At 47.4% G+C, this 12,231-nt stretch overlaps 1 protein-coding gene across 1 annotated transcript in view; it reads right to left on the reverse strand.

Moving 5' to 3' along the window:
• Positions 1–12,029, reverse strand: part of QRICH2 (glutamine rich 2) — a 33,997-nt gene extending 21,968 nt beyond the window's left edge. Inside the window, exons 1-3 of the mRNA XM_058561701.1 lie at positions 11,505–12,029; positions 9,400–9,459; positions 8,879–8,989 (exon numbers count right to left, since the gene is read on the reverse strand). Of these exons, the coding sequence (XP_058417684.1) occupies positions 8,879–8,989; positions 9,400–9,459; positions 11,505–12,029 (696 nt within the window). The remainder of the gene's footprint in view (positions 1–8,878; positions 8,990–9,399; positions 9,460–11,504) is intronic.
• Positions 12,030–12,231: the final 202 nt, after the last annotated feature.

The following is a 12,231-nucleotide window of genomic DNA, read 5'->3' on the forward strand; positions in this document are numbered from 1 at the left end:
CATGACAACAATAGCATAAAGCAGGAGTTGGCAAATTATGGCCCGTGAGCCAAATTCAGCCCACCATCTATTTTTGTACATAAAGTTTTATTGGAACACAGGCATACCCACTCATTCATGTATTGTTTATGGTTGCTTTCACACAATAACAGCAGAGTTGAGTAATTGTGACAAAGACTGTATGACCCACAAAACCTAAAATATTTACCTGACTCCTTCAGAAAAAGTTTGTTGACCCCAGGAATAAAGGTCCTTGGAAATATACTATTGTAAAGTTCTTATACTATTTGTGAAGTGGTATAATTTCACTTGAAGGTAGATTGTGATAAGCTAAAGATGTATAAACCTATAAACCCTAAAACAACCACTAAAATAACAAAGAGTTATAGCTAATAAGCCAACAAAGGAGGTAAAAAAATCAGTCAAGTAATTCAAAAGAGGCAGAAAAAGAGGGAACAGGGAACAAAGAGCAGATGGGACACATAGAGCACTAATAGCAAGATGATAGACTCAACTCTATCAGTAATCACATTAAATGTAAATGATCTAAACAGGCTGATTAAATGGCAGAGATTGTTAGATTGGTTACAAAGGCAAGACCCACCTATATGCTGCTTACAAGAAACTCACTTTATATAGAGAGATACAAATAGGTTAAAACTAAAAAGAATGGGAAAAGATATACCATACTCACCCTTGTAAAAGGGAAAAAAAAGCTGAAACTGCTATATTAATATCAAAGTAGATTTCAGAACTAAGAATATTACTAGGGATAAAAAGGTGATTTCTTGTTTTTGTTTTTGTTTGTTTGTTTTTGTTTTTTTGTGAGGAGGATCAGCCCTGAGCTAACATTGGATGCCACTCCTCCTCTTTTTTTCTTGAGGAAGATTGGCCCTGGGCTAACATCCATGCCCATCTTCCTCTACTTTATATGGGATGCTGCCACAGCATCGCTTAACAAGCAGTGTGTTGGTGCACACCCGGGATCCGAACCTGCGAACCCCAGGCCACCGCAGCAGAGTATGTGCACTTAACTGCTGTGCCATCGGGCTGTCCCCAGGTCATTTCTTAATAAAAAGAAATCAATTCATCAAGAGGACATAACAATCCTGAATGTTTATGCACCTAATAACAGTGCTTCAAAATACATGAAGCAAAACCTGATAGAACTGCAAGGAGAAATGGACAAATCCACAATTATAGTCAGACATTTCAATACCCCTCTCTCAATAATTGACATAAGTCTGCAGAAAATCAGCAAGGATGTTGTATTCATTTCCTGGAGCTGCCATAACAAAGTACCACAAACTGGGTGATTTAAACAACAGAAACTTATTGTCTCACAGTTCTGGAGGCTGGAAGTCCAAAATCAAAGTGTTGCCAGGGTTGGTTCCTTCTGAGGCTGTAAGGGAGAATCTGTTCCATGTCTCTGCTAGCTTCTGGTAGCCTCAGGCTTGCTTGACTTGTAGATGCCTTTCTCCCTGTGTCTCCACATCGTCTTCTCTCTGTATGTGTCTGTCTCTCTGTCCAAATTTCTCTTTCTTATAAGGACACAATCGTTTTGAATTAGGGCTCACCCTAATGACCTCATCTTAACTGGATCATCTGCAAAGACCCTATTTTCAAATAAGGTCACATTCACAGGTACTGGGGATTAGGATCTCAATGTCTTTTGGGTGAGGGGTGGGGAGGGGGACACACAGTTTAATGCTAACAGATATAGTAAACTTGAACAACACTGTCAACCCACTTGACCTGATTGACATTTGTAGAATACTTCACCCAACAACAGTAGAAGACAAATTGTTCTCAAGGGCACAGAAAACATTTACCAAGATAGACCATATTCTGGGCCATAACATAAGCAAATTTAAAAGGATTCAAGTTGTATAGATTATATTTTCTGACCACAATGGAATTAAGTTAGAAATCAGTGACAGAAAGATCTCTGGAAAATCCCCAAGTATTTAGAAACAAAATAATAGACTTATAAATAAACCATGGATTATAAATTGAAAGGGATATAGAAAGCATTTTGAACTATAAACCAGAATTTGTGGGATGCTGCTAGAGCAATACTCAGAGATGTATTTATAGCACTAGATGCCAATAGAATAGATGTGGAATAGAAGAAAGGTCTCAAATCAATGGCCTCAGCTTGCACCTTAAGAAACTAGCAAAAGAAGAGCAAATTAAACCCAAAGTAAGCAGAAGAAAGGAAATAATAAAGATCAGAGTAGAAAGCAATGGTCAGAAAATAGCAGAGAAGGGGCCGGCCAGTGGCGCAAGTGGTTAAGTGCCCAGGCTCCGCTGCGGCAGCCCGGGGTTAACCGGTTTGGATCCTGGGTGCGCACAGATGCACCGCTTGCAGAGCCATGCTGTGGCGGTGTCCCATATAAAGTAGAGGAAGATGGGCACAGATGTTAGCCCAGGGCCAATCTTCCTCAGCAAAAAGAGGAGGATTGGCATCAGATGTTAGCTCAGGGCTGATCCTCCTCACAAAAAAAAAAAGAAAAGAAAAAAGAAAACAGCAGAGAAAATCAATGAAACCAAAAGCCAGTTATCTGAGTAGATCAAGATAATGGGTAAACCTCTAGACAGACCGATCAGGAATACAAGAGAAAAGACACAAATTACCAACACCAGGAATGTCACCAGGGAAATGCAAATTGAAACAAGATACCACTACACACCTATTAGAATGGCCAAAATCTAGAACACCAACAACCCCCAATGATGATGAGGATGTAAAGCAACAGGAACTCTCATTCACTGCCGGTGAGAATGCAAAATGGTAAAGCCACTTTCGAAGACAGTTTGGCAGTTTCTGAGAAAACTAAACTCACTCTTCCCGTACGATCCACCAATCACGGTCCTCAGTGTTTACCCAAAGGAGTCGAAAACTTACGTCCACACAAAAACCTGCACACGGAAACTTATAGCAGCTTTATTCATAATTGCCCAAACTTGGAAGCAACCGAGATGTCCTTCAGTAGGTAAACGGATAAACAAATTGTGGTCCATCCAGACAAGGAAATATTATTCAGCACTAAAAAGAAATGACATATCAAGCCATGAAAGGACATAGAGGAAACTTCAATGCATATTACTAAGAAGCCAATCTGAAATGACGACATGCTGTATGATTCCAACTATATGACACCCTGGAAAAGGCAAAACTACAGAGACAGTAAAAAGATCAGTGGTGGCCAGAGATTAGGGGGAGGAAGGAATAAATAGACAGAGCACAGAGGATTTTTAGGGCAATGAAACGGCTCTGTATGATAATACAGAGGAGGATCCATGTCATTAGACATTTGTGTAAACCCACAGATTGTACAACACTGGCGTGAACACTAAGATAAACTATGGACTTTGGGTGATAATGATGTGTCCATGTAGGCTCATCAATTGTAACAAAGGTACCGCTCTGGTAGGGGATGTTGATAGTGGGGGCAGAGGAGATATGGGAAATCTCTGTACCTTCCTCTCAATTTTGCTGTGAACCTAAAACTGCTCTTAAAAAAGTCTATTTTAAAAAAATAAAATCAATTTTAAATGTGGGGGAAAAAAAAACCCATGCCTTTCCATAAGCCGGAGCTAGCAGTGGCCCCACTGCCCTCTCTTTTAGGTATATCAAATCCTGACCTGAGGCTGCACTACAATCCTCATCACAATCATCTTTAGTGAGGATCCAAGTTTGGACAATTATAATCTTAAATCTCGCCTGCAACTTGGTCCAAACCTGTTGACTGGCATCAGATAAGCTCAAATGCACCAGCTCTTGCTAGGAGACGGTCTGGCATCCCCCCAGTGGTGGTGGGCTCTCTCCAGATACTGGAAGACCTTAAAATCTTAGCAAAGAAATTCCCTACTATTCACAAAGAAGCTACAAAATTCCAAGAAGCATTAGAGATTTACAGCATCTTAGGACCTTACCTGGTGAGAGCTTTTCCGGTTTGGGGGCATGATACTTGCCTCTCAGGTCAGAAGCTGCCTCACTGGAGAGGCTTAATGGCCTCCCCCATAATCCCAGCTCTGGGGCTACTCTCAGTGATGTCCCAAATCATTGAACAAGAACACTATTCCTACTGCTGTGTAACAAATTACCACAAACATGGCCACCTAAAACAACACAAGTTTATTACCTCACAGTTTCTGTAGGTCATGAGTCCAGACACGTCTTTGCTGGGTTCTCTATCAGGGCCTCACAGTCAGGAATCCAGGCCAAGCTGCGGCCTCATCTGAGGCTCAGGGCTCTCTTCCAGGCTCATTCAGGTTGTCTCCAGAATTCAGTTCCTCGTGGTGGTAGGACCAAGGCCCCGTTTTCTTGTGGGCTGTCAGCCGAGGGTCACTCCCAGCTCCTAGAGGCCACTGTCAGTCTTGGCTACACGGCCCCCTCCATAGGGGCCATGTAGAGGCCAGTAGGAGAGCATCTCTCAGATACTTCACCTTCTCTAGAAGGGCTTACTTGACTAGGTCAGGGCCACCCAGAATAATCTCCCCTTTAATTAACTCAAAGTCAATTTAATAGCAACCTAATCATGAGAGAGATATCGCATCATCTCCACAGGTCCTGCCCACACCCGGGGAGGGGACCGTGCAGTGTGTCTACACCACGGGCAGGGAGCCTGGCAGCCATCTTAGCTCTGCCTGTCACCTGTGCCCTAGAAAGGCCGACTGGACTTAAAATCGATCACTGCAAACAAAACAGAGGAGAAAAGGAAACTGACGCCGTGGAAAGACTTCAAAAGCGAGTCTTAAAAGACACCCAACGCATTACCAATGTCAGAAAACCACTCCGGAAGCATCTGCTGTGGACTTCATGTCCAGGTTATTGCCGAATGTTCAGAAACAAGAATATCAGAACATGGCAGAAAAAATTCCTATAAACTTACAAGATTAGCCAATCATTCATGAACCGCCTCGAGAGGAAAAAGTGGCCCTGTTGAGTTTCCTAGCACTGCCGTTACAAATGACCACAAACTTCGGGGCTTAAAACAACACAAATTTGTTATCTCTCAGTCCAGATCAGAATTCCAAAACCAGTTTCACTGGGCTAAAGACAAGGTGATGGTGGGGTTGGTTCCTTCTGGAGGCTCTGAGGGGAGAATCCATGTCTTTGTCTTTTTCAGCTTCTAATAGTTGCTGGCATTCCTTGGCTTGTGGTTGCATCGCTCCAATCTCTGCCTCTGTGCTCACGTCACCTTCTCCTCTTCTGCACTAGAATCTCTTTCTGCCTCCCTCTTATCAGGGCCTTTGTGATTACATCATTGGGCCCACCCAGATAATCCAGAGTAACCACCCATCTCAAGATCCTTAATTTAGTCACGTCTGCAAAGTCCCTTTTGCCATATAAATTCACATTCCCAGGTTCTGGTGATTAGGACATGGATATTTTGGGGGCCATTATTTAGCTTACCAAAGTTATGGTTTTACAGAACAAACACTTTGAAATCCTAGAAAAATGGACAGAATAGCTACAAAGGTGAGGGTCTGGGTGGAATGAAGTCTTAGAAAAGTTGATAGTTTTCATTAATGGCATTAGATGAGACCTATGTCGTTTCTGAGGATGATAGGAATTGGAAATAACGCATGCCAATGTTGACCTCCTAACACAAACCATGCTTTAGACTCATCTTCTAGATTTCTAAATAACCAAACTATAACTACACAGCCTCCTTCTTGTTGGGAAAACAAGAAGAGAGGACACCCCTCTGTCCCTTTGTCCCTTATACCTTGCACCCCCAAGCCAAGAATTTTGGAGTCAGAGATGCTAGTTGCTCTATGTTAAGACAACTTCTGAACTCTCTACAATTCCCAAGATCACCACTATTGTAGGACTTTCTAACCACAATGTGCCTCGTGCCCTCTCTCTCCATATTTCAGTAAGCCCAGGATGGTATCCTTTTAAGATGCACTGTCATTTTATGAACCAGTAGAAAGGGGAAAACGCTGCCATTAATTATAAAATGTCATCAATGCTAAGACGCATTCTGATTTCAGAGATGCTAAAATGTGGGGGGAAATGTGCATCTTTGAACCAATGGGTTAATTTTGAGTCAAAATGCCTTTCTTTTTAGCTCCTCCTTCCCTGCTAACCTGAACAATGAGGCTGTGCGATGACTCCCTCTGGAAGGGTGGATCCAGCGCTCCCTCCGGAACAGGGGCTTTCTGTCCTTATTCCCTGAGCTGAGATCCCAACCCACCACCTGCTATTTCTATCACCTCAGGACATCACGAAATTCTTATTTCTGTTTCCCTGGGGACATGCCATGAAGTTAGACTTATTCATTTTGCCCAGTTAGTTGAAATCAGGCTCAATCTTGTGAAGCCCCTTCCTAAACCGCTCCACTATTCTTGGGTCCCGAAGCCGAAGACATCCAAACGGCGATCACAACCTGATGGTCATCGTCTGCCTCTCCTTCGATAGAGGCCTGCAAAGAACAGTTTTAATTTTTGCTTTCTACTTTATTTAGCATGTCAAGCCACAAAGCTTCAAAGGAAACTGTTCTTTACCTCAGACATGCTATTTGTGCAAGGGAACATCTGTTACCAAGGTCCATGGACCTAGTGAAACAATCACTAGAAGGATCTTCCGTTATGAAATGCCTGTCATGATGGACATGGCTGGAAATGCAGATTCATTACCTTGCTCACAGGAAAGTGAGGGAGTCTTTCCTCCCTTAAGCAAGTTTTGACTAGATTGCCAGGGTTGAGTCTTCCTGGTTAGGGTAAGCCTTTCATTCTTTCTTACCATTAGAAGAAGTAAGAGGAGGAGGAGAAGGGGGGAGGAGGAAGAGGAAGAAGTATCATCGTCACCATCATCTTTGGGTATATGAACAAACTGTAAAGAGTCGCCCTGTTGCCCATTAGACTACGCCCTTGGAAACAAGTGGTCTGTGTCCTTTGCACACTCAGGCCCTGGAACAGGCATCTTCCACTTTGATTCCGAGCTCCTTGAACTGTAGCTGCTACATGTACAGTTGTAGCTTCTTCCTCAAGATCAAAATATAACTCCTTTCTCACGTCTGGTTCTCTGAATACGGGAGTTTACTCCTCGGTGCTGATCGCATGCCCGGTACTCACTGTCCCACCTTCAGTCCTGGCTCCATGATGCGGGCAGATGGTGCACCTCACAATCGCCGTTGAGGTACCACCTGTCTGCCAAAACCCGTAATTAACCTTAAAAATGCCTAGTTTTGGAATCTTGACGTCATATTTATATTAAAGTGTCCCGCCAACAACGCAAGAAAAATTGCTTTCCAGTGTGCAGTGTTTTCTCACCTTGCGACACGGAAACCCTCCGCCACTTTCCTCATGGCTGTGCAGCGGCTGAGCGCATCGCCACAGCTCATGCTCGTCTCGAAATCTTCTCACGTTTATGTTTACTCTCATTTGCTTCTGGAGTTGTTCACGAGTATGAGCAACTGTCAAACACTGACCCTGTCTCACCTCGGAGAAGTAAAAACGTCTAACTCTGCTTATGTCGATGCTGATTTACAGGTCTTGCAGGTGTCTTCTGCTGGAACCCTGAGAAAACGTGTTGCTTGCTCAAAACATACGATAGTGGTATGTGTAAAAAAGCTTTGGTTTAAAAAAAAAGCAAAAGCAATGGCCACTTTTTTCTAGGCCACTCTTTTGTTTGTAGGCTCCTCTTCCAACCCTTTCTGATGCTGCTTTTCCTCTGAAGAGGCTGGGAATTCAGAAAGTAGGGTGTCTTTTGTACCCAGATAATATTTGGCCACTTTTGTATTGATACTATTTGTACCTCAGATGGCCACTTGGTGGCGCCAAAGGGTTCACTCTCTTCCCTGGCTTGTGTCTGTACCCAGGTGTGACCCTTTCTGAGCGACCCAGAAGCACAAAGCGAGGGGAAGGGGAATGTCAAGTCCAAAAGGGGAGCTGATCCTTGTCCTCGGGGGCCATTTGAAAGTACCCATTTTACTCAGATGAAGAAACGCTGGGGATTTGAAAATGATTTGGTTATCCTGTGCACTCTCAGGACAGACAGATGTATGTACCCGTGTGTAAAAGTCACCATCAGCAAAGGGCCCCCTGAGGAGGTTTTATTTCCAGGCTTGGTCACTTTTGTCCATTAATAGTGGAGAGACTCGTGCATTTCAGGACAGACTGTAAAGGAACTTTGAAAAGCTGCAAAAGCAAATCAAAACTACACCCAGGTATTGTTTTCCATCCAACCTATTGGCCAAGCTCAAAAAATTGGGTACCAGTGGACAATGCTGGTGGGGGTACTGAGAAACAAGTTCTCTCCTATGTTGCTGGTGGGGGTCCAAATTGGAACCACATCCACCAGAGGCAATTTGGCAAAAGCTAGCCAAGTCACAAATGCACATTCCATTTCTAGGAATTGACCCTATGAGTATGTTCACATGTGTGAATGTCACAGTGGAACATGGTTTGTTATAAGATTGGGAAAAGAAAATAATCCATAATAGGAAATATGGATATCAAAAATATCCATAATAGGGGCCGGCCTGGTGACGCAAGCGGTTAAGTGCACATGCTCTGCTGCAGTGGCCTGGGGTTTGCCGGTTCGGATCCCGGGCGCGCACCGACGCACTGCTTGGCAAGCCATGCTGTGGCGGCGTCCCATATAAAGTGGAGGAAGATGGACACGGATGTTAGCCCAGGGCCAGTCTTCCTCAGCAAAAAAAAAAAAAAAAAAAAAGAGGAGGATTGGCAGATGTTAGCACAGGGCTGATCTCCTCACACACACAAAAAATTATATCCATAATAGGAAACTTGTGAAATAAATTATGAACAGCCACATACCGGAATACTGTGTAGTAGGAAAAAGGGAGAGGTTTGGGGGAACCCCACCCAAGAACATTGCCCAGGCCCCCCATTTGTTCACCGCTTGTAAGGCCTTCCAGCCGTCAGTAATCGCTTGCTCCAGCTCCTCCCAGGTGACCATGGTGACTTCTTCTGCAACAGGCATCAAACTCAGCTTCCGGCTCACTAGTTCCTGACAGGAACAGACAACACACACACATGTGCACACACACACAACACACTCACCTAGTTTAATCCCAGGAAGCTTTAGGAACAGAACTGAGCTAACAGGATCCGGTGGGTCCTTTCACAGCCCTAGCCCGAGGAGAAGTCACTGTCCTTCAAGTGGCCAGTGATCCTTGGGCAGCCAGTCTCCTGTCCCATGGGGGCCCCAGATGGAGCACTGGGCAGGAATGGAAAGGATTTCCCCTCAATCCAGGGGCAGTGCCCTGAGAGGCAAAGGGCACGTAGCACCCCAGCCTGGAGGGGTGCAAACATCCTGGTGGGAGTCTGGGTGAGCCCCAAGACAGGCGGCCATGCTACAGGCAAACATCCTCCCCACCCCCCTTGAGGGCCCTTTCCCACAGAACTGGCCAATATTACCAGGAATTCTTCCCGGTCTCTGACTAGCTTCTCTAGTTCTTCAATCCGTTGGAAGAGTTTCTGGAAGAAGAGTTCAGAGACGGAAGATCAAAGCAGCCCCACCTGCGGCCCCTACACACAGACAGACAGACACACACACACACACACACGCACACTCAGAGGGGAGTGAAGAGAGGAGGCATGTGGATCCGAGAGGAGCAGAGGGCTGAGAGAAGGCCAGTAAGCCAGGCTCCCGGTTCTCTTCCCAACCAGAGGAAGGGAAGTGGGGCGCAGCGGGTTGGTATGGGGGGACAGTGCGCCGAGAGCAGACGCTATCACAGGGATGGGTCCTTTGGTCCTGGCATTCATTTCATACTACCCACTAATGAAACGTTCCCGCAACGAGGGGTGAGGCTGACCTCGCCTCTCAAGGGCAAAAATTATTGGTTACTTCAAGGGTTTCTGAACATCTGTGCTGTTTAAAGAGAAAAGCACCTCAAAAGAACCAAAGCAAATCGCTAAAACTTAAGTTGCTCCTTATAATTTCTGCAAACCTCCAGAATCTAAGAATCTAAAGGTAAAACAAGCCTTTTGTCTAAAAACCAAAATAACCTAAAACCAAAAAACACCACACTTTGAAAAGAAAAGCTTCCCAGAGCAAAAATGAGTCCCGCCGGGGTCTCAAGGCCTGGGCTGACGTGGGCAAACGGGGTCAGTGGGTAGAAGGCCCCTGAGGGACTTGCTGCCGCCTCTCCACTCCTTTGAGTTTTTCTTTTCCCTCAAGTCGCTCTTCTCAGCCTCTCCCTGAGTCTCGTCCTAATGGCTCGTCCTTCTTCCAGCTCTGCTCCCCTACGTGGGCCTCAGCGGCCCAGGACCTCCTGAACCAACGTGCTTTGGGTCCTGTGGACAGATTTTTGGGACTTCTCTCCCTGGTCTAACAGGCGAATCTAACCAGCAAACTGCAGAGGTTTTAAGTCAGTACAATAAAATCCACACTGTCCTGTGAAGCCACCGTGCAGGCCATCCTCAGCCTGTGTCAAAGGACCTTGCAACCCCTCCTTTCGTGACTGAAGGCGCCAGCTGGAGAACAGGAGGAGATAAAGGGCAGGCTACTCCTACAGCCCCAGCTGCATTTCTTGGAGATTGAGGGAACAAACAAGGACGCTGGTCCTGGCCTCCCTCCACACATAGATAACATCGGCATCTCTGAACTTGTTTCAGGTACAACCAAGGAATTCTTGTCTATGTTACTTTTAATGTATAATTGAGAGAAAAACCAGATGTCCCCTATCCCTTTTTGGACATACATGAAATCTAGTTGTATGCTTTTTTTCCTCTTCCATGCATGTGCACTGTTTGTGAGAGACAGAAGCTGCACTTAAACCCAACACACCTCAGGGCAGTTTCATCAGAGCGCTCTGCTGAACTGCTTCCTGGGGCCCGAACTCCACATCTTCATTATCAAATAGACTAATTAACCTTTACCCAGGCTCTTTATTTCAGTCAACAGTCCCTGCTGATCATTTGAAAGTGCCGATGCTGAGGATTTGTACTTCTCTCTCCAAGAACAGAGACCCCAGTGGAAGTGTTGCTGCCTGCCGCACTGCGGGGAGAGACCCAGTAACTCTCTCCATCCCAGCCCCACTCCTCTTGGATTGAGCTTTGTCTCAACACCACCTTATTTCTTTATTCTTGTTTAAAGAAAATTCACTCAAAGAACATTCTGAGAAGTTGTCCGCTCCCCTCTGGGTCATTCAGGATCCTTGGGTGTCTGAACCCCGGTGTAAACAGGGGCGAGGAAAGAGGCTGTGTGGGAAGGGGCGAGTCAGCTCCCCCAGGTGGGGTCCCCACGCCCTCACCTGGGGCTTCATCTCGGGGAGCTCCTGCGCCTTTCGGTGGACTTCTTTCAGGGTTTTCACGTCTTCCATGACATTCTGGAGCAGCTCCATGGCCTGCAAGGTAAGAGCATAGGCCGCGTGTGACCAGGCAGCACAGAGGCCAGGCGCCCCGCCCGCCCCGCTCGGGCCTCCTCCCCGCAGTGGCGGTGACGCCTTCGGGGCTCAGCTCCAGCCGGGGCTGGAGAGCGGCCCGGAGGGGTGGACGGTCTGCCCTGGGCCCGCGCTCACCCGGGGGACGCTGACGGCGTCGCTGTCCTTCTTGATTTTCATCGACCCCATTTGCGCCTTCTCGGGCATCAGCATGGCCATCGCCTTCTCCTCCAGCCACCTCGGGCTGTCCGCGTCGAGCCCGCCGGCCTGGGCGGTGAGGTGCTGCACGTGGGCCGCGATGCTTTGCACCTGGCTCCCCATGGTCTTGAGCTGCCTGCTGAGGTCCTGGACCTGCACGCCCAGGTCCTGCACTTGGCCCTCCAGCGCCGGAGGCGTCCTGCCCGCGCCGCTCCGCCGCCTTTCTCTGGGCGCAGGCAGCTGCGGGGCGCTGAGCGAGGCCCGGGGGGCCTCGAGGGAGCGGCTCTGCTCGGGCGACGGGGCCTGGAAGTCGATCCGCGTCTCCTGCAGGTTGAGGTACTTGAGCATGGCCACGATGAGCGTGTGCAGGGCCGTGAAGTTGACGGCGCCCACCTCCGGGGTGCCGATGGCGAGGTCGGCCAGCTCCCGGAGGGTGACCCTGGTGGCTGCCGTCGCGGGCGGCATCGTGCGCCCTCTCTGGAGCGGTCCGCGCCCCCCCTCACTGATCGCCGCGCCTCTGGGGCCTTTCGGGGGCCCCTGCCCCTGGACCCAGACGCGCCGGGCACCAATCACGGTCCGGGGCCTGCCCGGAGGACGGAGAGGAAGCGCCCGGCCACCGCGCTGCCCACTCTTCGCTCCCGGGAACCGGCCCCGCCGCCTGGTTTCC

This window comes from Diceros bicornis, chromosome 18 (genome assembly GCF_020826845.1).
Source record: "Diceros bicornis minor isolate mBicDic1 chromosome 18, mDicBic1.mat.cur, whole genome shotgun sequence".
In the NCBI taxonomy this organism is placed as follows: Eukaryota; Metazoa; Chordata; class Mammalia; order Perissodactyla; family Rhinocerotidae; genus Diceros; species Diceros bicornis.